The sequence below is a fragment of the Clupea harengus genome, chromosome 15 (genome assembly GCF_900700415.2).
Source record: "Clupea harengus chromosome 15, Ch_v2.0.2, whole genome shotgun sequence".
Lineage (NCBI taxonomy): Eukaryota > Metazoa > Chordata > Actinopteri > Clupeiformes > Clupeidae > Clupea > Clupea harengus.
Genome location: NC_045166.1, coordinates 26,691,088 through 26,712,604, shown reverse-complemented (window position 1 = coordinate 26,712,604; position 21,517 = coordinate 26,691,088). Strand labels below are relative to the sequence as shown.

The 21,517-nt window shown below is 44.3% G+C and overlaps 1 protein-coding gene and 1 long non-coding RNA gene across 4 annotated transcripts; both read left to right on the top strand.

Moving 5' to 3' along the window:
* The first annotated feature begins 261 nt into the window (after positions 1 to 261).
* Positions 262 to 19,409, top strand: LOC105902110 (ectonucleoside triphosphate diphosphohydrolase 5-like). 3 transcript variants are annotated; one of them, XR_004165317.2, is made up of 15 exons: positions 262 to 2,151; positions 3,138 to 3,426; positions 4,636 to 4,715; positions 5,682 to 5,825; positions 6,756 to 6,831; positions 7,756 to 7,791; positions 9,065 to 9,153; positions 9,392 to 9,471; positions 12,763 to 12,824; positions 14,996 to 15,097; positions 15,823 to 15,966; positions 16,366 to 16,422; positions 17,791 to 17,906; positions 19,086 to 19,233; positions 19,302 to 19,409. XR_004165317.2 is itself a non-coding variant. In XM_031582202.1 (14 exons), the coding sequence occupies exons 2-14, from the start codon at positions 3,204 to 3,206 to the stop codon at positions 19,371 to 19,373; spliced, it is 1,293 nt and encodes a 430-aa protein (XP_031438062.1). In that variant the 5' UTR covers positions 262 to 2,151; positions 3,138 to 3,203; the 3' UTR covers positions 19,374 to 19,409. The 3 variants fall into 3 exon arrangements, 2 of the variants coding, with proteins under 2 accessions (XP_031438062.1, XP_031438063.1); XM_031582202.1 differs by lacking the exon at positions 19,086 to 19,233 and having other exon boundaries at positions 19,290 to 19,409; XM_031582203.1 differs by lacking the exon at positions 19,302 to 19,409 and having other exon boundaries at positions 19,086 to 19,283.
* A 746-nt stretch (positions 19,410 to 20,155) lies between these two features.
* On the top strand, positions 20,156 to 21,366 carry LOC116223905. Its single transcript, XR_004165318.2, has 2 exons — positions 20,156 to 21,013; positions 21,075 to 21,366. It is a non-coding gene; the product is annotated as an uncharacterized LOC116223905 (long non-coding RNA).
* Positions 21,367 to 21,517: the final 151 nt, after the last annotated feature.

Below are 21,517 nucleotides of genomic sequence, written 5' to 3'. Positions count from 1 at the left end.
TATTTTTTATTTTTACGGAGGGATTAGCAACAAAAGGAAGATTAGGAAATTAAAGTGCAGGTTTCTCCTCTGTCCTCTCGAACCAATCCAGGTGAGATGTTGGTATAGGTTTTTGGTGGTACAACTTCTTAGATTAGAATCACACTTGCTTATTGCTATAATAGTGGTTACTTTAATCAAGACAAATGTTTAGTTGCTTAGCATTAAAGCATGCCATAACTGTGCTAGATTAACATAACTGTGTTAGATTAACACTGTCCCCCCCCCCCCCCCCCCAATTGATACTGCTCTTGTTCTTTAAATCCTATGTACTCCGTGGCTGGAAACCTGGAGATCGTCATCACGACCGAGATCCTGAGATAGCTTGGCTATCTGCACCATCTGAACTGTGTTGCCATCTTCTGAACTTTCCCGACCACGAACTGTTACCCTCTCCAACAGCCGTCCCAGGAGAAGACTCTTGAAACGACTGTTCCGAAATGAAATGCCATGTGTTGTATACCCTGTTGATATGTTTTGTGTGTAAAGGGAAATTGTGACATCGACAGCCATCATGAGGTTCACAGAGATAACACCTTCTTGCAGGCTGCGCACGGTTTGGCCAAAGCTAAAGGAGTGCAAGCTTGTTGGGTTTGTGGGTTAATGCAAACCTCCTCACAGGTACCACCTTACATTGCTGTCCCCTTCACAATCCCTGAATACACTGCTGCCTATGGAACACCCTCCATAGATGCCCCCTTTTACACGGTGCCCATGGACACAGGTCCCCCCACTAAGATTAGATTGAGCTACGCCCCGTAGGAATTATTTGCTGGGTTAACTCCGGCAATGGACAGGTTATGGGTAATAGTACATGTACCTACACTACTGACGTAGGCAGCCCTGGTATTCAGATCGAGCAAGATGGTGTCACGATTGAAGTCCCCCTCCCTACGAGGGTGGCCGCAGACCATCGTATAAAAGACACTGACACCATGCTTGCATTAAATGGGTCCATGTTTGTATGTGGGTCCACTGCTTACTCTTACCTCCCTGTCTCCTGGTCGGGTTCCTGCTATATGGCCTACGTGGTCCCTGCTCTAGGAATTGAAGATGAAAAGCATATCAAAGGTGATGCCACTGGTCAGAGCAGATCCAAGCGTGATCTGTTTGGTAATAATTCCCCCATTGCTACCCCAACACAGAAACATTTCCTTTTCTAAGGAACTGGAGTCACATGCGCTTGACAATCCGTCAGAAGAATCCGCAGGGATCTGGCCTCAAAACAAGCAACCGCTTGCTTTTGCGTACTCCTGCTGACAGACGCAAACATGAATGTGTGTGAAACAAAAAATTTGTGCAGTGTTTATTTGTAATTTGCATCCAGGAGCTATTCGTTTTGCTGTTTCAGAAATTCCACTGCGTATCCACCCTATCATTACACACATTACGCAAAGTTAACACAAGGAGGACGACGCTGAAGATACCTTTCCTAACATAAAAGCAATTACAGTCTTAAGATACTGAGGATAAGATCTGTTGGGAACACTGAGCTCTAACCGCAGAAACTGTATGTTTACATCGTGAAGGAGAAAACCGCTAGTTTAGATCTCAACACTATGGAATGTGCCCATGAGACGAAAACATCTTGTCAGTTTTACAACTTTATTTGTGAACTTCACGAACATTGCTTGTATTGTATAGTTTTACTAGTGTGATTAGATATTAAGCGCTCAGTACGTTTCTGAAGCCCGTCGTGTTGTCCCATTCAACACATTTCACTGTTTTCTGTAGTACTACTACGCAAGGCGCAGCACACACCATAACCGCTTAATTCATTAACTTTGTTGACATGTTTGTGCGTCATGCCAAACATTACTAATCTAATTGAGGGAGTTGGTTTATCTATAGCCATATATAGTAACCGTTAACGTAACTCGCCAGCCCTGCACGAATGTTTTTCTCCAACTGTATCACGCGTAGAGGGCGAGTAATAGGCAGCTCAGGCTCCGCTAATTTGGGCACAACTGCGTGCGGATGAAATGCGTCTCAGTTTGGATGATTGAAATCAGACATTTTGTTGAATGGGCTTCGTTGGGGTGTGAGCTTTTTATTTGGAATGAAAATGGGCATTTCTCCGCAGGATTCCAAACCCAACTCAGTTCACCACAGGTAACGTAATTCAACGTTGACTGGTAACGTTATCTTCCTTATCTGGTTAGCATGACGGCTAGTTAGCTTGCCTGGTTAAGAGTTATGGATAACGTACTGCAAGAATGGCAAGACACAGCGTAAACATAAAGCATAAACATGCTGGCTTATTTACTGTTAACGTGTTTAGCTATTTAACGTTAGTGAACGGCTGTTTGGCTGACTCGTATGAACCGGCGAAGTTAGCCAACGGTATATTAGCACCTGGCTAACATCAGTCACACAACTTGCTGACGTGAACAAGTTGCTTCCCTGTAACGTTATAGGGCGAACGATACCTGAGCTATGCAATGAAGTGCATGAAATTCCTTGTAAAGTTAAGCCTCTCTTCAAAGTTCAGACATTAACTTACTCTGTGTAAAAAAAACAAAAAAAAACTTTCGAGTAGCAACGCCGCCTTCCAGTGAATGCGATATCAAACACAGCTGTCACAGCAGTAACGTTAGCCCGTCTGGTTTAATTTCGTGTTGTAATGTAAAGTGTAGCTACAATGTTAACCGAGGCCTCTCCTCTACACCCAAGTCATTTGGGTTTAACAACCTAGCGATAGTTGTCAATTACGAAGTGTTGCCTTGTAATTTCTGTTTTTCGATTTAGATGCAAATGTTTAGTGGCCGCTACACATGACCGTAATTACTTTTTTTTTTTTTTTTTATCCATTTGTTGATCCTCAGACATGAATTGTAGATTTGGAGTGACGTGAAATCTCATGCTTTCAAGTATTTGCATCACGGCTTTGAATAGCAGCATAACAGTTCTTGATGATGTTTTTTTGGTGGACTGAGATATCGTGGTTGACAGCCGTCAGTGCAACATTTAAATGAGCTTTGTGGGCGTGTCTGTCTCAGCTGCTTCCCTTGTCTTTATATTCAGTGTGAAAGTTTGCAAACAGATTGTCTGTGTCTGCATGTGTCTGTGTCTGTGTCTCTCTCTCTCTGATACTGTAGATATCTCCTGGCAGCTAGCTTGTGACGGTCCATCCTGCTTGACCTGCCCCATCTCCGTCGCTGAAGATGGCCCCTTGCCTTGTCCTACTCTCCCTGTGGCTTCTGGTTGGCTGCTGCCTGACCCAGGGCACCGGTGCCAGCGGCATCGACATCGCTGCCAACCTGGGCAGCGTCCTGCCCACACTCTCACGCCCTGCCAACGCCAGCCGCATCTTCTACGGGGTGATGTTTGACGCAGGGAGCACTGGCACACGCATCCACATCTACACCTTCATCCTGTCTGCACCAGGTGAGGAAGAGGACGGCACAGAGCTGATGTCTACACAGTGTGTTGTGAGGTGCCCATCTACAGCATTAAGTGATGTATTCCAGTCCCATTATGGGGGGTTTTTGTAGTGACAACTTTGAAGGAAAAAGCTACTTTTTAGCATACACTGTGCTCACATCTCTTCTCACCTTAAGCTCATGAATTAATTAATTAATTAATTAATTAATTAGTTAATTATTTAATGTGTTTAATGTCTTTTTTTATGCTTGGATAAAAGTGTGTGCTAAATACTATAACCATAACCATATTCATTGCATTTAGTGATGTAGCAGGTGTTCCCCCCCCCAAAGGGGTTTACAGTAAGGCGAAGTGTGTGTGTGTGTGTGTGTGTGTGTCCCACAGTAAGGCGAAGTGTGTGTGCTAAATCCATATGTGTGCTTCTTGGGTTCAGCGCCTGGGGCGACGGCGTTTGAATGTTCACACGTGCTTCTGTGTATTCATTATTCATTATTACGTGTTGCGGTAGATGGGCATCCATTGTTCTGGGTGAGGACTTTGCAGCAGCTCTGGGTTATATATGATTTGTTGTATTGGCGTACGACGGGCTAAATTCTGTAGACAGGTTTTTGACAGACAGTTTGGGTTTGAAAAGAAGAGCCCGCTCTCCCCTCTGCGCTTCAGTGTGTGTGTGTGTGTGTGTGTGTGTGTGTGTGTGTGTGTGTGTGTGTGTGTGTGTGTGTGTGGCTTAAGAGCCACACGAGAGGAGAACAACCACTTCCCTCTCCAGATACAGAGCGCTCAAACAACCAGTAATTTACCTCAAGTGATTCTGAAACGGCTCTACGGGACTCGGAAGGAATAGAATAACACAGCTTGTTATGTTCTGTCAACATCCAATTTCCATTTAAATTTCTTTGAAATGATGACCGATGATTTGTCAGAGCCCTCCTCTGCCTGTTCCTACTTTCAGTTGCATGTTGTGTGCCATCTTTCTTGTTTACACATCATTACTGAACCAGTCGCTTTATTCCGCAACATAGTGATGTGTGTGTGTGTGTGTGTGTGTGTGTGTGTCTCTGTCTCTGTCTCTGTCTCTGTGTGTGTGTGTTTGTGTGTGTATCTGTCTGTGTGTGTGTGTGTGTGTGTGTGTGTGTGTATCTGTCTCTGTGTGTATGTGTGTGTGTTTATGCTGAAGGAATGTTAATGTTGTTCATGCATTTCATCTCTCAGACGAGCTGCCCGTTCTGGATAATGAAATGTTCCACAACGTTAAGCCTGGTCTGTCTGCGTTTGCTGACACGCCTGAGATTGTAAGTTCACCAAAACTGTTACATTACTGTTACATTACAGTTACATTACAGCAAGGGAGCTTTTTCTTCCCTCGAAATATATGCACTATTAAGGCCACAGCACAGTACAGCTTACTTAGCACAGTTTACACAACATACAAGCTCTATAGTCACCGGTGAGGCATCCTTCACACAACATACAAGCTCTATAGTCACAGGTGAGGCATCCTTCACAGGTGAGGCAGTCATTGCATGTCGTTGTTGTTGTTGTTGTTGTTGACTACAGACAGTAGTCATGTGATAAATGTATGTGTGATCTGAGTGTCCGTTCAGGGCCATCTTCCTCACTCACTCTCGCACACACACTCACACACACACACACACACACACACACACACACATTGTTGAAACATATGCTCTATTAAGGCCACAGCACAGCACAGTACAGCTTACTTAGCACAGTTTACTCAGTGGCAGAATATGAATAGCTTAATTTAAGTCTGTATGGGTTCATTGTGTATTTGCTTGTGCTCAAGGAAGGGTATATGTTTCTGTGTGTCCGTGTGTGTGTGTGTGTGTGTGTGTGTGTGTGTGTGCACAATTAAGAACACGTGTTTCTGTTTGTGTCTGTGCACAAATAAGGATATGTGTTTCTGTGTGTGTTTGTGCACAAATAAAGATATGTATTTCTCTGTGTGTGTGTTTGTGCACGTGTGAATGTGTGCATGCATGTGTACATGAGCTTGATTAAGTGTATGCGTAAGTATGTGTGTTTGATTGTGTGCTTTTTTGTATTTATAGGCTATGTGTTTATGTACGTGTGTGTGTGTGTGTGCATATGCATGCATGTGTTCAAGTGTGTGGGCGTGTGTATGATTGTGTGTGTGTGTGGGCGTGTGTGTGTATTGATGTGTTTTTATGAATTTGTGTGTGTATAGAGGTGTTCATGAATGTGTGTGTGTGTGTGTGTGTGGTTCTCTTCACCAGGCTGGAGAGACGGTGCGGCAGCTGCTGCGAGTGGCAAAGAAGACGGTTCCCCGTCTGGAGTGGAAGAGAACCCCAGTGGTGCTGAGAGCCACCGCCGGCCTCAGGCTCCTCCCACCTAAGAAGGCCCAGGCCCTACTGGACCAGGTATGGGAGAACCTGGGATGGGTTCTACTAGACGAGGAACAGGAGGGAACATGGGGAAGGGAGAACCAGACATAGGTTCTACTGGGCGAGGTATGGGAGAACCTGGGAGGGGTTCTACTAGACGAGGAACAGGAGGAAACATGGGGAAGGGAGAACCAGACATAGGTTCTACTGGACGAGGTATGGGAGAACCTGGGATGGGTTTTACTAGATGAGGTACAGGAGAACCCTGACATAGGTAGGGTTATACTGGCTAAAGTACAGGAGGATCGGGAGAACCCGAGATGGATTCTTCTGGACGAAGAACAGTAAGGAACCTGGGAAAGGGAGAACCAGACATGTGTTCTATTGAACGAGGTATGGAAGGGTGGGGGGAACCTTAAATGGGTAAGTGTTAGATAAATTATATTAAGACGTTAATATTAATGAGACAGAGACCAGCAATCAGAATTTCAGCGCTTTATCTTTTGCAAAAGAGGGAGTGTGTCACAACCAAATATCATGAACAAACTCTAAAGATGAGCTGGGCGCTGCCAGCTTTTATATGAGTACAGAAAGAAACATGTTTCATGAGCAGACAAAGGGCGTTATTTTCCCAGGATGTTGAAATGTCTGTTTCATATCGCTACAGAAGTTACAGAAATGTTCTCAGAACATGTCCTTGAAAGAAGAACGGTATGCATGACTATCAGTACAAACAGGTGGTATGCCTCAGCAAAACAGTATGCCTCAGCAAACAGGATAAGCAAGCAGATTAAAATACAATAACAATGTCCTCATGACATTTCTCTATCAGTAAGGTTCTACATGACGTTACCAGAGCGTGTGAAGAACCTGAGAGGTGTAAGGTTCTACTGGATGAAAGTATTTATTAGTTTTTGAGGCCCTACTATGTAATATTTCTCCAGTCGCCTGTCTTTGACCTCTCAGGTTCAAGATGCCTTTGATGAATCCCCTTTCCTGGTTCCCGAGGACAGCGTCACCATCATGAACGGCACCAGCGAAGGTAAGGCAGGTAGCAGCTGACCTCAGATCAGTTCTGTGTTCTCCCCCTGGTCTGGTCTGGGTCTGGGATGGGTCGGTACTGGATCCATGTTGGACTGGTCTGGTCTGGGATGGGTCAGAACTGGATCCATCTGGTCTGGGACGGGTCAGTACTGGAACCATGTTGGATCTGAGTCAGCATATTGTCTCTGGCATAAACGTGTTTGCTGCCATTCAGACGTGACGCCGCTAAGCTCCTAATGACCCATCCTGTGAGGCGCCCGTGTCTGCGGTCTCCGAGCGGCGCCGCTAACAACCACCTCAGCGGAAACTCGCCATAAGGTGGATTACCCAGAATGCCATGGGCTTGTGATGACGCAGCAGAAAACTGGCTCCTTGAGGGGTCGGTGCTGTCAGGACTGGCCTGTTCTCTTGTATGTTTTAGTTTTTTTTAGAAGGTGTAATTACACGAGTGTGTGTGAGTGAGTGCAAGGTGTAATTACATGAGTGTGTGTGTGTGTGTGTGTGTGTGTGTGTGTGTGTGTGTGTGTGTGTGTGTGTGTGTGTGTGTGTGTGTGTGTGTGTGTGTGTGTGTGTGTGTGTGTGTGTGTGTGTGTGTGTGTGAGAGAGTGAGTGCAAGGTGTGGTGTTTGTGGGTGCCGTGTGGGTCGTCAGCGTTTTTCTCCCTCGCACGGATAAGCTGAGGCAGAGTGTTTATGCCTGTGAGATGAGACACACACACACACACACACACACACACACACACACTGAGGCAGAGTGTTTATGCCTGTGAGATGAGTGAGGTTGCAAAAATGCACCTGTGAAGCACCTACTCTGGTGTTAGACTACTCGTCAACAAACAGGGAACGTGATGTGTTCATTAGGGTTACTTAGTGGTTTCACATTTTAGTGTTTTAACCACAACACCTTTAATCTTCTCCCTGCAGGGATCCTTGCCTGGGTGACGGTGAACTACCTGACTGGTGAGGCATCAGTGCTGACGCGCACACACACACACACACACACACACACACACACACACACACACACACACTGCCATGTATACCCACATGCACACACAGACAGACAAGCTTACACAAACTCAACCACAGGCGTCAGTGCTGGGGTCACGTCAGAGGCCCTGTTTATCATCTATCAGCTCATAAACAGGCTCTATCCAGTGCTTTTATCATCTATCAGCTCATAAACAGGGTCTATCCAGTGCTTTTTATCATCTATCAGCTCATAAACAGGCTCTATCCAGTGCTTTTATCATCTATCAGCTCATAAACAGGCTCTATCCAGTGCTTTTCTCATCTATCAGCTCATAAACAGGGTCTATCCAGTGCTTTTATCATCTATCAGCTCATAAACAGGCTCTATCCAGTGCTTTTATCATCTATCAGCTCATAAACAGGGTCTATCCAGTGCTTTTATCATCTATCAGCTCATAAACAGGCTCTATCCAGTGCTTTTATCATCTATCAGCTCATAAACAGGCTCTATCCAGTGCTTTTATCATCTATCAGCTCATAAACAGGCTCTACCCAGTGCTTTTATCATCTATCAGCTCATAAACAGGGTCTATCCAGTGCTTTTATCATCTATCAGCTCATAAACAGGGTCTATCCAGTGCTTTTAAACCCAGACGCTCACACTCTCATCCGGCCTATAGCAAGACTCAGGCACTGACCCTACATAGTATTATCCAACACACACAGTCCATACTTTACTCTTCATCATGGCATGCACACCCACACGCACACACACACACACACACGCGCGCGCATGCATACGCACGCACACGCACGCACGCACACACACACACACACACACACATATCCATGTCTGTGTTTAATATGTGTTTATGTCTTGTCTATGTAATATGTGGTTAATAACAGCACTACTAAATGAATGTTATCCATGTCTGTATTTAATAACAGCACTACTAAATGAATGTTATTCATGTCTGTATTTAATAACAGCACTACTAAATTAATGTTATCAATGTCTGTATTTAATATGTGTTTAATAACAGCACTACTAAATACATGTTATCCATGTCTATTTAATATGTGTTTAATAACAGCACTACTAAATGAATGTTATCCATGTCTGTATTTAATAAAAGCACTACTAAATTAATGTTATCCATGTCTGTATTTAATATGTGTTTAATAACAGCACTACTAAATGAATGTTATCCATGTCTGTGTTTAATAACAGCACTACTAAATGAATGTTTTTAATGCACAGGTCACCTCCAGGCGAAGAGCAAAACCACAGCGGGGATCCTGGACCTTGGCGGAGGATCTACTCAAATCACCTTTTTGCCCAAACTCAAGGTCAGCTCTGGTCATGATGTTGTGTAGTAGTTGTTGTGTTGTGTGTACATGATGTTGTGTAATAGTTGTGGTGTTGTGTGTACATGATGTTGTGTAATAGTTGTTGTGTAGTGTGTCCATGATGTTGTGTAATAGTTGTTGCGTGGTGTGTACATGATGTTGTGTAATAGTTGTTGTGTTGTGTGTACATGATGTTGTGTAATAATAATGTGTTTCATTTTCTCGTTTGTTTTGACAGAAAACCACTGAAAGCGCTCCTGCAGATCACATAGCCAAGTTTGATCTCCTTACTACAACATACAAGCTCTATAGTCACAGGTGAGGCATCCTTCACACAACATACAAGCTCTATAGTCACAGGTGAGACATCCTTCACACAACATACAAGCTCTATAGTCACAGGTGAGGCATCCTTCACACAACATACAAGCTCTATAGTCACAGGTGAGACATCCTTACTACAACATACAAGCTCTATAGTCACAGGTGAGACATCCTTACTAGGGATGCACCGATACCACTTTTTTACAAACCGATACGAGTACGAGTATTTTTATTTGTGTACTTGCCGATACCGAGTACCGATACCGATACTTCTTAGATTTGGTCTCCATGAAAGTGCAATTAATTTGGAGGCAGATTTTATTTTATCCTCTGCAGATTATGTCAAGCCTATAGTACAAAATTAACAGAAGGCTATCCCAAGCCAAAAATAAACTGAGCTTTCTGGTTTTAACACACAAAAAAGCCTTCAAACAGACAATATCATCACATTAGACAAAATGCAAATATAACCAGATAAAGGCAATTCAATTTGCTGCATAGTTAACAACACAGTCTGCTTAACAAAAAGTGAACAGAACTATTACTGGATTAGCACAAGAGCACATTTCAGTTACAAAAGGATCAGAAGAATCTCCTGCTCAAGTACACAAACAATCACTTAACCTATGTGGCACAGTCTTTCTCTCTACCTCTCTCTCTCTCTCTGTGTGTGCGTGCGCGTTTTTTTCTTTTGCAAGACGTCAGTTAAGATTGGTTGCTTCGGTCTTGCGCCACTAGCATCAGTGAACTCTGTGTACTTAGCACTATGGTGCGTCTTCAGATGTTTAATCAAATTGCTTGTGTTAAACAGAGTACTTTCCTTTCCGCCCCTCGACACCGTAGCAGTGCAGATCTTACACTGTGCCTTACTCCTGTCGTCGTCATTTATCTTAAAATGAGCCCAAATCGCCGTTAAGGCAGCACAACGGAATTGCTAATCGCTAACGAGATGCTAGCAGCTAAATTTAGCGAAACCTGTATACTGAAATACTTTGACACTATGACAAACTTTCCTAACACAGTCAAACATCAAGCAAATGCAACACAAGACGGCAAATAAGCTACTTACTAGTCTGGCAGAGAGTGGTAGGACAGGTAGGACAATAAATCACATTTTGTGTCAGCATAGCCCGGCCAGTTTGATGCAGTGAAATACTGATGAGTGGTATCGGTGCTTGGTATCGGCAATTCAACTACGAGTACGAGTACGAGTATTTTAACGAAGTATCGGCACCGATACCGATACTGGTATCGGTATCGGTGCATCCCTAATCCTTACTACAACATACAAGCTCTATAGTCACAGGTGAGGCATCCTTCACAGGTGAGGCATCCTTCACACAACATACAAGCTCTATAGTCACAGGTGAGATCCTTACTACAACATACAAGCTCTATAGTCACAGGTGAGACATCCTTCACACAACATACAAGCTCTATAGTCACAGGTGAGACATCCTTCACACAACATACAAGCTCTATAGTCACAGGTGAGGCATCCTTCACACAACATACAAGCTCTATAGTCACAGGTGAGGCATCCTTCACACAACATACAAGCTCTATAGTCACAGGTGAGACATCCTTCACACAACATACAAGCTCTATAGTCACAGGTGAGGCATCCTTCACACAACATACAAGCTCTATAGTCACAGGTGAGGCATCCTTCACACAACATACAAGCTCTATAGTCACAGGTGAGGCATCCTTCACACAACATACAAGCTCTATAGTCACAGGTGAGATCCTTACTACAACATACAAGCTCTATAGTCACAGGTGAGGCATCCTTCACAGGTGAGGCATCCTTACTACAACATACAAGCTCTATAGTCACAGGTGAGGCATCCTTACTACAACATACAAGCTCTATAGTCACAGGTGAGGCATCCTTCACAGGTGAGGCATCCTTCACACAACATACAAGCTCTATAGTCACAGGTGAGGCATCCTTCACAGGTGAGGCAGTCATTGCAAGTTGTTGTTGTTGTTGTTGTTGACTACAGACAGTAGTCATGTGATAAATGTATGTGTGATCTGAGTGTCCGTTCAGGGCCATCTTCCTCACTCACTCACTCACTCACTCACTCTCGCACACACACTCACACACACACACACACACACACACACACACACACACACACACAGTTCAGGGCCATTTTCCTGAGTCAGTTGCTCTCTATGTGACGTGTAAAGGAGCGTTTAGTCAGCTTCCACCTACCTCACTCTCTCTCACACTCACACACACACACACACACACACATACTCTCTCTCTCACTCTCTCTCTCTCACACACACACACACATACTCACTCTCTCTCTCTCTCACACACACACCTACCTCACTCTCTCACACTCACACACACACATTCTCACTCACTCTCTCTCACACACACACCTACCTCACTCTCGCTCTCTCTCACACACACACACTCTCTCTCACACACACACCTACCTCACTCTCTCTCACACTTACACACACACACACACATACTCTCTCTCTCACACACACCCCTACCTCACTCGCGCCGAGTGCACGGTGGCTTTGGTCATGGGATGTTCTATTAGGCTCTGACTGATTGCAGTCGTGTGAATTGGGTGTTTTGGAATGCACCCTGCAGGGTCACCGTGGCGACTTTGTGTGCGTTTGGTTTTGCTAAGGCTAATTCACACAGCTTCGGCAAACTCCGCCATCTAAGCTGTTGGGTGTTCTTGGATCTTCATGTTAAACATATTAATGCGGAGGTAATGACGGGTTAGTTCAGTTCAGTTCAAACAACAGGCAGTTTTCAAATGTTGGGAATGTTTGTTTCTCCCCACTGGTACAACATTTACTGTGTTGTTATTTTGTTGTTGTTGTTGTTTTGGCTTCAGCCATCTTGTTTTCCAGTGTGAGCGGATGCCATTACTGCTCAGTAAGCAAACAGAGGCCTAACTAACCAGAAGTACAGCAGGCACAATAAACACACACATGCTGCAGTGTATAACGATAGACACAAGAAATGCAAACCCACTGACATATGACGTATTAACAGTATATTACTGTTAGCAACACCACCAATTTTCTGCCCCCGAACTGTTTACACAAAACATGAGTAGTGTCATCCTTAGCTGAACAATAAGCCACAATGTATGCGTGTGTCTGTGTGTGTGTGTCTGTGTATGTGTGCCTCTGTGTCTGTGTCTGTCGTGTGTGTGTGTGCGTCTGCGTCTGTGTGTGTGTGTGTCTCCGTGTGTGTGTGTGTCTGTGTATGTGTGTGTGTGTGTGTGTGTGTCTCCTCAGCTACCTGGGGAATGGAATCAAAGCAGCTCGTCTGGCCGCGCTGGGCGCTTTGGGAGCTGAAGGTAATTAGAGAGAGAGCGAGTGTGTGTGTGTGTGTGTGTGTGTGTGTGTGTGTGTGTGTGTGTGTGTCAGAGAATTAATTAATAGGCCGAGTGACAAAGAGCCACCCTGACACTGTTACTGTGTGTGTGTGTGTGTGTGTGTGTGTGTGTGTGTGTGTGAGAGCCACCCTGACACTGTTAGAGTGTGTGGGTGGGTGGGTGTGTGTGTGTGTGTGTGTGTGTGTGTGTGTGTGTGTGTGTGTGTGTGTGTGTGTGTGTGTGTGTGTGTGTGTGTGTGTGTGTGTGTGTGTGTGTGTGTGTGTGTGTGTGTGTGTCAGTGTTAATTTTGGCAGCTATTTTAGATTTAGTCTTAGTCTTAGTCTTTAGACGAAAATGCATATTAGTTTTAGTCACTTTTAGTCTTTTTTATCCTGCTTAGTTTTAGTCTAGTTTTCGTCGACGAAAACTCAGAACATTTTAGTCTAGTTTTAGTCGACGAAGTCTCATTACATTTTAGTCTAGTTTTAGTCACATTAAACTAAAAATTAAGTCCATCTTATAGTCACATTAAACTCCTTTCCATCCCTTCTCAGGCCCGGGGACCCCTTGTGTTGTGTCTACAACTGCATAATAGTCAAGCTTGCAGTACGTACACTGTGGATGCAATTAGTCTCTAAGATACAGATATCCTATGCCTACAGCTGAATTCCAATGAATTCAATGTAAATAATAATTTTAAGGCAATACTTAATTAACAGTATTATCATTAAAATATAAGAGAATATCAAGTCTAGATTTTGAAGATTCAAATGATCTGATAACACAATACAACTACTATGCCTACCTGGCCTTAGTTAAATCAACCACATATCCTCCATATGAATTGCTGTGCAATCTGATAACCAACATACAGTATTTAGCTAGACGGATAGTTTGAGAGTTGAAAGTAGTGCTAATAACAGTTGCATAAATAGACAAGGATATGTAAACCAATCACAAATTCATTTATTTTTTCTTGATTAATGTCATGCGTGGCCTGTCCTATAGTCCATTCTGCAATGTGTTTACTAGCTAGTTATCGATAGCTAGTATAACTTAGCTATGCTACCTCATAGTTAGCCAACGTTAGCTAGCTAAACGTTTTGGAACTCATTTGCCAAGCCAAACGGGAGGTTTCAATCGAAAATGACTAGCTAGTTATCCAAGCTGACACAACCTATACACTCGACTGCCCCTTTGAAGTTAACTTAACGTTGGCTAATATATTCGAATAACTAGTTAACATTAGCTAATTGTCATTGACAGTTACTAGCTAATATACCTTGGCATAAATGGCAGGGTTGTCTTGTGCGCTTTCAGGTGCCTCTTGTTGTGTTCTTCCCATCTATTTCGAAGCCACACGGTTTCTCTCCGGTTATTGCGGTGCATTGTGTTTTATTTTCTGTCAAGTTATAATTTAAGACTGTCCGGATATCTATTCTTATTTGTCTTCCAGTACCGAGTGCTTGAACTTCAGCCATCATAACGTTAAGCCATAGGGCGTCACTTGCATGTCTGGCCATCTCAGGGAGTGGAGGAGGGATAGATACAGGACCGGGCAACATTCAACCAATGATGTGCAAACAAGTTTAGAAAAAAAAAAAAATGTGACTTAGTCAACCACCAACATTTTCGTCTCGTCTCGTCTCGTCAACGAAAGTTAAAATAGATTTAGTCATAGTTTTTATTTATAAAGATCCGTTTTCGTCACGTCTTAGTCTCGTCTTAGTCACGGGAAAAAGGTCGTTAACGAATATTTTTCGTCATAGTTTTCGTCAACGAAATTAACACTGGTGTGTGTGTGTGTGTGTGTGTGTGTGAGAGCCACCCTGACACTGTTAGAGGGTGTGGGGGTGTGTGTGTGTGTGTGGGTGTGTGTGTGTGAGAGCCACCCTGACACTGTTAGAGTGTGTGTGTGTGTGTGTGTGTGTGTGAGAGAGCCACCCTGACACTGTTACTGTTACTGTTACTGTGTGTGTGTGTGTGTGTGTGTGTGTGTGAGCCACCCTGACACTGTTACTGCATAACATCAGTAATGCCCTCCGTAGTCCCATTACCTGCTCCTTGAGCGATTCACCTCCGTTCTTTGCCATGACTAGATGAGTAAGAGTGTGTGTGTGTGTGTGTGTGTGTGTGTGTGTCTTTCCTCTAAGGCCTAGAGTGGAAGGTGTTTAAGAGCTCCTGCCTGCCTAAGAAGTTCCAGGAAGACTGGGGTTTTGGAGGCCTCGTCTATAAGATCAGTGGAATCCATGATGGTGAGTGCCCAACATGTCTCTCTGACCTCTTGACCTCTTGACCTCTAGGCTAGGCTCAGATCTAGTCGTAACACCCAGCTGTCAGATGCTTTTTGTCAACTGATCGAATGCGCTCTAGTTTTTTCTAGTATTTACTTTTTCTTGCTATTTTATCTGCTCATTTGTAAAGCACTTTGAATTACCAATGTGCATGAATTGTGGTTTATAAATGAACTTGCCTTGCCGCTGAGCCTCTTTGGAGCAGTACATGCTCTGGCATTGTTTTAGGTCTGATTTAAATTGTACATGCATTATTATAAAGCATTTATTTCTGACCCAACACACCAGCTTTCATTTTTCAATCACAGGCCTCTATCTCCTGTCCAGTTACACACCTCTTTCCTGTTTTAGTCCAATCACATGCCTCTCTCTGCCGTGACTGTCCAATCACATGTCTCTCTATCTCCTCTCTGCCTGTCCAAAAAAACGCCTCTCTGTTGTGTCAGTCCAATCACACGCCCCTCTCTCCTCTGTTAATCCAATCACAAGTGTCTCTCTCCCGTGTTAGTCCAATCAAATGTCTCTCTCTTCTCCTCCGTCCAATCACACGCTTCTCTCCTGTGTTAGTCCAGTTACACACTAATCTCTCCTGTGACTGTCCAATCACACGCCTCTCCCTCCCGTGACTGTCCAATCACACGCCTCTCTCTCCCGTGACTGTCCAATCACACGCCTCCCTCCCTCAGGTTATGCTGGGTACCGGCTGTGCTACCTGGAGATGGAGCGTGTGGTGAAGGGCATCGTGCACCAGCCCTACGAGCTCAAGGACTCCAGCGTCTTCTACGCCTTCTCCTACTACTTTGACATCGCTGCAGCGGCTGGCCTCATAGGTATGTGTGTGTGTGTGTGTGTGTTGGCCTCATAGGTATGTGTGTGTGTGTGTGTGTGTGTGTGTTGGCCTCATAGGATTGTGTGTGGTCTTAGTGTTGGTCTCGTGTGTGTGTGTGTGTGTGTGTGTGTGTTGGCCTCATATATATATGTGTGTGTGTGTGTGTGGTGTTCGTGTTGGCCTCATAGATATGTGTGTGGTCTTAGTGTTGGGTGTGGGTTGATTACCACTGTGTGTGTGTGTGTGTGTGTGTGTGTGTGTGTAAAATCGGTGTTAGCTGTGTGTGTGTGTGTGTGTGTGTGTGTGTATTGATTACCACAGTGTGTGTGTGTGTGTGTGTGTGTGTTCTGTGTCTTCTTCACTCCTCACTGTGTTTCTCTCCTGTTTGTCCTTCTGTTAGATGAGAGCCAGGGTGGGATGGTGAAGGTCTCTGACTTCAAGAGGAGAGCCAAAGAAGGTGAGCTCACACACACACACACACACACACACACACACACACACACACACACACACACACACACAGAGCATGTGTTTGGTAGGCATTCATCGGGGCGAAAGTGTTTCTGGAGGTAGAGGAGTTGTTAGTGATTGGGTGGTTCCTAGTTTGAATCCCACTCCTCCTCACCAAGTGTGATTGAGCAAGACACTGAACCCCAAACCGCTCCTCCTTCAGCAAGACACTGAACCCCCAACCGCTCCTGATGTGCGGGTGACCAACTTAGATAGAAGCCCCCGCCATCGGTGTGTGGATGGGTAGATGTCTGAGGTCAGTGTGTGTTTGTGTGTTTGTGTGTGTGTGTGTGTGTGTGTGTACATGTGTGAGGTCGGTGTGTGTATGGGTAGATGTCTGAGGCATTCATCTGTAAAGCGTCTGAGAAGAAAAGCGCTATATAAATGCAGTCTATTTCCCATTACCATTAGCAGATAGTAAGCCTCCAGAGCTTCTTTGGACAGGTGTAGTATAGTGTACCGGAGAATAGTATAGTATAGTATAGTTGAACAGTAGTAGAAATGTTAACTTCCAGAAAGCAGTGATGTTTGTTTGTCTTTCTGTTCTCTTGACACACACACACACACAGCCTTTATACTGAGAGGGCTGCACTGCTCGATCACACACACACACACACACACACACACACACACACACACACACACAGCCTTTATACTGAGAGGGCTGCACTGCTCGATCACACACACACACACACACACACACACACACACACACACACACACACACACAGCCTTTATACTGAGAGGGCTGCACAGCTCGATCACACACACACACACAGCCTTTATACTGAGAGGGCTGCACAGCTCAATCACACACACACACACACACACACACACACACACACAGCCTTTATACTGAGAGGGCTGCACTGCTCGATCACACACACACACACACACACACACACTGCCTTTATACTGAGAGGGCTGCACTGCTCGATCAACAAGGCAAAGCTGATTACTATCTGTCCTGGGGAAGAGAATGAGTCTAGTATAGTATAAGTATAGTATGGTGTGGTATAAGTGTGGTGTGGTGTGGTGTGGTGTGGTGTGGTGTGGTGTGGTATAAGTATGGTGTGGTATAAGTATGGTGTGGTGTGGTGTGGTGTGGTATAAGTGTGGTGTGGTATAAGTATGGTGTGGTGTGGTATAAGTATGGTATAGTGTAGTGTATAGATTGATGACTCATTCTCTTTCCCAGGACAGATAGTGTGGTGTGTTGTGGTGTGGTATAAGTATAGGGTAGTGTAGTATAGTATAGTATGGTATAAGTATAGTGTATAGATTGATGACTCATTCTCTTCTCACTCTTTCCCAGTCTGCAACAAAATGGCCAAGCATCGAGTGGAGAGTCCTTTCCTCTGCATGGACATCACGTACATCACCTGCCTGCTGAAAGATGGCTTCGGCTTCAAGGACCACACCGTGTTACAGGTGAGTAGATTCTGACGTCTGTAAGATGGCTTTGGCTTCAAGGACGACGGCCTGTTACAGGTGAGTAGATTCTGACGTCTGTAGTCGTCACGTGATGACCTCACTAACCTGGGGTCAGGGGTCAGGGGTACCAGCCCTTTTATCAAGCAGATGGGTCCCACTGTAGAGCTGGGTTCTGCTGAAGGTTTTTCCTCCAGGGGGGGGTGGGGCTCTGTAAAGCACCTTGGCACCACATCAATGGCTAAAACTGAATTGAATACTCGTGGACTTTAGTGATGAAAGCGCACAGCCTGTTCCTTCAGCGCAGCTTCTATAGTAGGGCGCTGTCAGTGTCTAAAGCAGTACCAGTACACACACACACTTCTATAGTAGGGCGCTGTCAGTGTCTAATGCAGTACCAGTACACACACACACTTCTATAGTAGGGCGCTGTCAGTGTCTAATGCAGTACCAGTACACACACACACTTCTATAGTAGGGCGCTGTCAGTGTCTAATGCAGTACACACACTCCACACACTTCTATAGTAGGGCGCTGTCAGTGTCTAATGCAGTACCAGTACACACACACACTTCTATAGTAGGGCGCTGTCAGTGTCTAATGCAGTACACACACTCCACACACTTCTATAGTAGGGCGCTGTCAGTGTCTAAAGCAGTACACACACTCCACACACAGCAGCTTCTATAGTAGGGCGCTGTCAGTGTCTAATGCAGTACACACACTCCACACACTTCTATAGTAGGGCGCTGTCAGTGTCTAAAGCAGTACACACACTCCACACACTTCTATAGTAGGGCGCTGTCAGTGTCTAATGCAGTACCAGTACACACACACACACACACACACTTCTATAGTAGGGCTCTGTCAGTGTCTAATGCAGTACACACACACTTCTATAGTAGGGCGCTGTCAGTGTCTAATGCAGTAGTACACACTCCACACACTCCACTTCTATAGTAGGGCGCTGTCAGTGTCTAATGCAGTACACACACACTCCACTTCTATAGTAGGGCTCTGTCAGTGTCTAAAGCAGTACACGCACTCCACACACTTCTATAGTAGGGCGCTGTCAGTGTCTAATGCAGTACACACACTCCACACACAGTACACATACTGACAAATGAATGCTGTATAATAACATGATGAAGTGAATATTGTAATTGGTCTCTCCTGTAGTTGACTAAGAAGGTGAATGCTGTATAATAACATGATGAAGTGAATATTGTAATTGGTCTCTCCTGTAGTTGACTAAGAAGGTGAATGCTGTATAATAACATGATGAAGTGAATATTGTAATTGGTCTCTCCTGTAGTTGACTAAGAAGGTGAATGCTGTATAATAACATGATGAAGTGAATATTGTAATTGGTCTCTCCTGTAGTTGACTAAGAAGGTGAAGACGGTGGAGACCAGCTGGGCACTGGGGGCCATGTTGGACCACTTCCAGAGCATCAGAATCCACTGAGGACGCTCCGTGGCTGGACACACACACACACACACACACACACACACACACACACAACTGACTAGATGAATCCACTGAAGACGCTCCGTGGCTGGACACACACACACACACACACACACACACACACACAGGGTCTGACTCCATCCTTATAGCAGGTGTGTGTGTGTGTGTGTGTGTGTGTGTGTGTGTGTGTGTGTATATATAAAATGTTTATCAGCTGAGCCTCTATACCACTTTGACTTCCAAGATACTTCTTGAGGTGGGGAACGCTGTGTTAACCTTTAATGAGTCAAAGGTCAAAGGTGGGTCAGAACCGTAAGCATTTATGCCATGTATCTTTCTGAAGGAACATCTGGTTTTCTTCTGACTTTTGTAATGAAAAGTTATTTTGGAGACTGCTATTGATAGAATTATTTTGTGAAAATCGAATAACTTTAAAGAGGACCTATTATGCTTTTCCGGTGTTTACCTTTCCTTTAGTGTGTTATACAGTACTGTGCAAAAGTTTTAGGCAGGTGTGAAAAAATGCTGTAAATCATCGAGTCTGTCTGGGATTACATGAAGAGACAGAAGGATTTGAGGAACCCTAAATCCACAGAAGATATGTGGTTAGTTCTCCAAGATGTTTAGAACAACCTACCAGCCGAGTTCCTTTTAAAAACTGTGTGCAAGTGTACCTAGAAGAATTGATGCTGTTTTGAAGGCAAAGGGTGGTCACACCAAATATTGATTTGATTTAGATTTATCTTCTGTTGATTCACTGCATTTTATTAATTGATGAAAATAAACTGTTAACACTTCCATTTTTGAAAGCATTCTTAGTTTACAGCATTTTTTTCACACATGCCTAAAACTTTTGCACAGTACTGTATATATCTTTTTTTTTTTTTGTAAATGTAAAAGGTTTGCAAAGTTCCAAAGCCCAAAGCACACGCCAGAGGGAGCAACTCTTACCCCACACACACACCAGAGGGAGCAACTCTCTCCCACAGAAACCCCTTTAGTACACGCCCCCTTTTCTCAGCTGCTTGAAGCGCCCCGTTTTGGTTTCCTTTGTTACAAGATGACCCAATCTCGTAACACAATCTTTACTGCCAATAACTGACCAATCAGAGCACACTGGGCTCATCGGGAGGAGGGGGCTTAAAGACACTGGAGTTCTGTCTGGAGGGCAGTTAGTCACAGAGATGTACAGTACGAGAAAAATAATGTTACAGTTAGTCGCCAAAAACACAATTAGGAAAGATTGAAATTGAGCATAATAGGTCCTCTTTAAGTTTTCCTTTTGGGGCTGTGACTGCAAAGCCTGCACATACACTGTAACCTCAGTTTTAGCACTGGTAGCAAACACGTAGGCATTGCGTTAGCTTAGGGTAGTGGATGGGAGATTAGCACTGGTAGCAAACACGTAGGCATTGCGTTAGCTTAGGGTAGTGGATGGGAGATTAGCACTGGTAGCAAACACGTAGGCATTGCGTTAGCTTAGGGTAGTGGATGGGAGATTAGCACTGGTAGCAAACACGTAGGCATTGCGTTAGCTTAGGGTAGTGGATGGGAGAGCGGAGGGTTTGGAGACCCATATTAGTTATGCAGTGCTGGACGCTGTTCCCATTCTCATGGTGCTGTTGACCTTTCAGTCAGTCAGCCAGTGCAGTCTTTACTGGTTCCTTAGACTGGTGTATACGTTGACCTTTCAGTCAGGCAGTGCAGTCTTTACTGGTTCCTTAGACTGGTGTATACGTTGACCTTTCAGTCAGGCAGTGCAGTCTTTACTAGTTCATCAGACTGGTGTATACGTTTACAGGGCTACTGTTGCCCACTAAGGCAAGCCTACTGAGACACACTACTCAAATCATAATTACTCAAATTATAATTACTCTAATCAAGTTTTTATGCATTCAGGTCTTAATAGGTGCAGGTTTCACATCACTGTTGTGCTTTGACAATATTGTATTGTATTACGGTCATGCTAATAAAACCTTGTTGAATTGAATTGACAGAGAGATAAGGAAACACTGCTGGTTATACACTTTAACAAAATATATAAGTACTCTAATCAAGTTTTTATGCATTCAGGTCTTAATAGGTGCAGGTTTCACATCACTGTTTTAGGTCATTTATAATAGAAGAAATGATCACTGGAG

Excerpts from the sequence above, each read along its gene's own strand:
- LOC105902110 (XM_031582202.1), top strand. The coding sequence starts at position 3,204 with ATGGCCCCTTGCCTTGTCCTACTCTCCCTGTGGCTTCTGGTTGGCTGC. Across the intron at positions 15,098-15,822 it reads GATCAGTGGAATCCATGATG|GTTATGCTGGGTACCGGCTG; the intron begins GTGAGTGCCCAA and ends TCCCTCCCTCAG. Across the intron at positions 15,967-16,365 it reads TGCAGCGGCTGGCCTCATAG|ATGAGAGCCAGGGTGGGATG; the intron begins GTATGTGTGTGT and ends TCCTTCTGTTAG.